Source organism: Centruroides sculpturatus, unplaced genomic scaffold, assembly GCF_000671375.1.
Source record: "Centruroides sculpturatus isolate CEXI.00-Female unplaced genomic scaffold, Cexi_2.0 scaffold738, whole genome shotgun sequence".
NCBI lineage: Eukaryota > Metazoa > Arthropoda > Arachnida > Scorpiones > Buthidae > Centruroides > Centruroides sculpturatus.
In genome coordinates, this window is record NW_019385164.1 from 316,050 (window position 1) to 321,690 (window position 5,641).

The 5,641-nt window shown below is 27.1% G+C and overlaps 1 protein-coding gene across 1 annotated transcript; it reads left to right on the forward strand.

Annotated features, from left to right (window-relative positions):
• The first annotated feature begins 218 nt into the window (after window positions 1–218).
• Window positions 219–5,202, forward strand: LOC111635644 (toll-like receptor 13). Its single transcript, XM_023380663.1, has 3 exons — window positions 219–376; window positions 867–915; window positions 1,757–5,202. Exon 3 carries the CDS (start codon window positions 1,795–1,797, stop codon window positions 5,008–5,010), a length of 3,216 nt encoding a protein of 1,071 aa, XP_023236431.1. The 5' UTR covers window positions 219–376; window positions 867–915; window positions 1,757–1,794; the 3' UTR covers window positions 5,011–5,202.
• The last annotated feature ends 439 nt before the right edge of the window (window positions 5,203–5,641 follow it).

Below are 5,641 nucleotides of genomic sequence, written 5' to 3' on the forward strand. Positions count from 1 at the left end.
ATTACCTCCTAAAATACTGTTTAGCTTCTTATTTGCATTCTAAAATTCGAGAGAGTTCTTATCAAGCAAAACCTTAACCAGTATTCAAGCGAAACAAACAACCATTATCTTTGATAACGTGATTACAATATTTACATTGGAACTACGTCAGAGTCTGGCACACCCACGTCGTCTTACTATTGGTTGAAAACTCATTCATTGACCCAAAACATGTCGAAAGTGTAAACTCACGTTCCGGATATGTCGAGTCTCGTCCTTCACCATTGTGGGTTCAGCCGAACTCATGGTGTGTATGCAGAAATAAAGCCTATTTGTGCCCAAAATAAACAATAATTGTTAATTTGAAACATCTATTCCTTCATTTTTGCGTAATCTCGTAAGTTAGCAAATTTCAAATTTTAATAATAATAATAATAATAATAATGTATAATTTAATATTTAATTTTAAATTAAATCATTCATATATAAATAACAATTATATTACGACTGATAGGAATAAACTACATTCGGAAACACCATTCGATAATTATTATCATTTTATGTTATTTATTTATAAATATTTTATATATTATTTATATTTAAAATATAACTTAAAGTAATTATATTACAATAAAAATCAAAGAGAAAAATAAATATTGCTTGTGTAATAAGAATATTGACGTCAACGATGTCGTCATACGTCAAGTTTTAATATTCATTGTTACGTATAATATTTCTTATTGAATAATTTTAATAATTTATTTGACAGATTGTACTATAATTAAATAACCAAATTTACGATTAAATATACTAAGAATATTTAGAAAAACTTCTATGAAATAATTATTAATGATATTACATATTCTTGTATTAATATTTTATACCAGCGATGCCGAAACTTATCGATTGGCGGGCCAAATTGTGCATGAGTCTTAGGTAAGCTGGGCATAAGTATTTTGTATTTAATATATAAAAAGTAGGCCTATTTCTATCATTTAAAAGCGGTGTCAAAAATATTAATTCGGAATCGTAGTTTGGGCATCACTGTTTTATACCATGAAAATCCTTCAGGCAATTTCAATAGCAAATAAAAAAGCAATACCAAGGTTTATTTAAATTCATAACGAAATTAATTGCTTAATAATGACTCGGCATTTATATATATATAAAAAGCGATGAATAACAAGAAAACATCGGATATAATTTCACAATACAGGATATTTATTTCTTCCGATTTTTTACTATTACATGACTTTTCCCTTTTCGTAATTAAATTTAAAAGTATTTATAAATAAAAATGTTTGTAAGTCTGTTAAAAAACTAATTACAGTAGAACGTCGATTATCCGAATCAATTGGGGACTGGGGTTGTTCGGAAGATCGATGTTTCGGATAACCGATTATGCATGAAAAAATATATTAATTTATCTTATCTTGACATTTTTCTTCATTGCGTGTCGCTTCGCGTTGAATATTCATCGATGTTAAGCCTAATGAAGACTATTGTATTGTTAAAAATTATTTTTTTATTTTGTACGAACAAAATAAATATATTGAAAAATATAAAAACAATAAAAAATTATACTTCAGAAGTGAATTTAGTATCAAAAACGTAAAATATTTGAGTAGCCCAAGACAGGCAAAGATTGCAGCGCCACAGCACTGGCGAAAATTTAAATTTGCCGACTGGAATTCTTTCGGATGATTGACTTTCGGATAATCGACGCTCTACTGTATTTTTAATGAATGTTTGATAAATTGAAGTTGATTTTTTTCAGAATAAAAGTAATGTGACGAACGTCTAATCATCTTTAAAATGAAATTCCTGCTGTTGTTGGTACTTTGGATTTTCTTGAAGTCAAAATATTCTTTCAATTGTCTCGCTACGAATGAAAAATTAAAGTGTACACGCCAAACTTTGAAAATTTCAAGGAAAAGTAATAGTGATTATACTTCTAACTTGAAATATGAAGACATTGATGATATTTTGATATATTGTGAATATAGTAATATATTTAAAGCAATTTACGAAAGTGCTCAAAATCGATTTCAACTTATTTGTTTACAAGATACAAGAAAAAATAATTATTCTGCACAGAATATTATTGAAGATATTACATCTTCTATACACAATCTAAATATAACGCACGATATATTTTCGGCAAATGACGTAAGATTATCTTGTTATATGAACCAATTTTCATCGACTTCTTACAAATTTTTGAATGCAACTTATTTAGATCTATCTGGAAACGATATGGTAAATCTTCATAAAAAATCATTTCTTAATTTAAAAAATGTGCAAGATTTAATATTAAGCAATAACGAAATGAAGAATATTTCTGATGGTGTTTTAGACAATTTAACAGAATTGAATTCGTTAACGTTGTCTAACAACAGATTAACCCGGCTGCCTGGAGGATTATTTCTTAATAATTTCAATTTGACTAATATCACGATTTATTCCAACTTATTAGAAGAATTACCCAGTGAAATATTTTATCCTTTAATAAATCTGAAGTACGTTTCAATGAAGAATAACAAATTAACTACTTTTCCGAAAAATCTCTTTTCGAAAAATTTCAAATTGGTTTATTTAGATGCCAGTCATAATTTACTACAAAGTATGGATTATACTGTATTTCCTAATACGATAGATCTTCAATTTCTTTATTTAAATAATAATAAACTAAAAGAACTTAATTTATCTTTCATCGAAGATCCATTGCAAACAACTTATGGTGAATTGTTTAAATTCAGAAACATTTCGAATGAATTTTTACTGAAATATTTGAAAGGTGCATATGGTATGTTATTAACTGTTGAAATTGTAAAAAGAAATCCATCAGAATATTTAGTAAAAACAAATAAATTAACTTATCTAGATATCAGTCATAACCAGATATTACATTTTCCAAATAAATTATTTGAATCATCAAAATTGATTACATACATTAAAAGCGACTTTAATAAAAACATGAAGAATCTAGAAGGAGAGAATATATTATATTCTCTTATATCTTTGACAATGGTCGATTGTAATATCGTTAAGATCAGTGGAAATTATTTTAAAAAATATGACGACGAAATCGTTCAAGTTAGAGAATTGATACTTAGCAGAAATAGAATAAGTAGACTTGATATAGAAGTACTTTGGGGTTTTCGTAGATTGAGAATTCTTTTATTGGATCATAACGAATTAACAACATTGAGTGATGGATTTTTTAAAGATTTAATAGAATTAAAACATCTAGATTTATCTTTCAATAAATTTTCAACATTATCTATGGAAGTATTTAATCTACCAGAGTTAATACGTTTAAATCTTCAATTTAATAACATTGAAAATTTCGATAATTCTTCATTTACAAAATCAAATCTATTTAATTCTATACAGAATTTAAATTTATCAAATAACTGCTTAAATTCTAGAAGTGCAAATAATATTTTAAAGCTCTGTCAGGAAGATTTAAAAATGATTGATATATCTTATAATTCATTGACAAATATACCTTCGTTAACTTCTAATTTTATCATCTATAACATAAGATATAATGGCATACGAACTATAAGACTACAGAATTTACATCAGAAAGTTATATCTAATTATTCACCTAAAAAAAGCATTTTGCTTTGTCCTAATCCTGTTAAGCAGATATGTATTAATGAAAACTGTGGATTAAATTCGGATATTATAAGGAAATTGAAAGAAGAAAGTCCTAATCTGAATGTTGAAATATGCGAAGATAAAACATGGTCTATAGAAAATTATTATTTTCGGAATATTACTTCTTGCCCTGTCGATTTAAAGTGTTCAAGAAATTTTTATAAATCATTAATGTGCGAAGACGAAAATAATTGTACAGATGATCAGTTGTCTTACATAAGATGTGAAATTATAGACAATTGCCCATCGTCCTGTACTTGTTATCAGAGTGTAATATTACAGCAAATAACAGTTAATTGCAGTAATTCTAATTTTACATCGTTACCTGACGTGATACCATACGAAACTAATATTCTTTATTTTCAAAATAATAATCTTAAATATTTGGATTCGCTTAATTCTTCTATTTATTTCAATTTAATCGAACTTTATCTCGATAATAATAGCATCAGCACTTTAGATAATCTTAAACTTCCTCCTAGACTAAAGAAAATTTCTTTAAGAAATAATAAAATCCGGATAATTAGTGAAGATACACAACGTTTGTTTACTAGGATAAAGACCTATTTAGGTGGAAATAATTGGAAATGCGGATGTTCGACTTTAACTTTTAAAGCATTCTTAAATTCGCCTAATAAAATTGCAGATATCAATGATATAACATGTGAATATGGTCAAGAACCGATAATAAATCTTAGCAATGATATTTTATGTCCAGAAAAAGTTTTAACTTATCTTCCTATCTGGGCTGTTTTTACTATTGTTTTACTTATTCTTATTGGTATGCTGCTAACAATTTATTACAGAAATAAGCAAGTTGTATTCGCTTATATTTATACTCATTTACCTGGTTTATTCAAATTACTGTTTAAGGATAGTGAAGTGGAAGAGGATAAATATTATGATGCTTTCATTAGTTACAGTACTTCTGATAGAGATGTTGTTATGACCCTAATCGAAGAGTTAGAAGAAAAAGAGCCGAAATTCTTTCTTTGTATTCACGAAAGAGATTGGATTCCTGGTAATCCAATCTGTTCCAATATTGCTAATTCTGTTTCCAGCAGTCGTCGAACCATAATCATTCTGTCCGAGCAATTTCTCAATAGCATTTGGTTTCCAGTAGAACTTCATAGCGCATACTATAAGATGTTAGAAGACAAAGTCAATCGTATTATTTTCGTTTTGAAGGGTCATTTACCACCCATAAGTACTCTGGACAAAGATTTACAAGTTTTACTAAAAACAAAAACTTATTTAGTTTGGGGAGAGAGATGGTTTTGGGAAAAACTACGGTTAGCTCTTCCTCATAAAAATCATCCCGGAAAGAGGACAAAAACATTGATTGACGAAGAGGAATTTTTATAAATGTTTTTAAAATAAAAAAAGTCCAGATTTATACATTTTTAAACATATATTAAACGATAAAATCATGAAGTTTAGTGTTAAACATCCAACTTTTGATTGACATTGAAAATGATTTTATCACCAGAACCATATTTTTAGTTAGTTTTAATTTAAGTTATTTTAATTAGCATTTAGTTAATTTTTGTTAACTAAATTTTTAGTAGAAGATTTTAAAAATGAAAATGTTAGTTTTTAAGATATGAGATTATTTCTGTTATTGTTCTGTATATGTTCTGTACCCGAAGACCTTTATGTTTTAGAATATGAACTCATTACGCTACTCTCATAAATTGTGTTTATAAAATAATAATTATAATGAATTAATATTTCTCATAAATATTACTTAAAATAAAAAAAATGTACACGACTAACGCAGTTTTTTTAATATAAATTACATATGTTTTTTGTACAGATACAGTATTTATATATTGGGGCTATCATGTTGGTCGCTCAAGTGTTGGTTGTCTTATTCTATCAATCCAATCAAATTCAGTATTATCTGAAGGCCCTAGAGAATAACTATAAAAAAATTGGTCCAGATAAGTCAAAGGATTTAGAAGTATTTAGAGAACAGACACCAGACATTCTACTT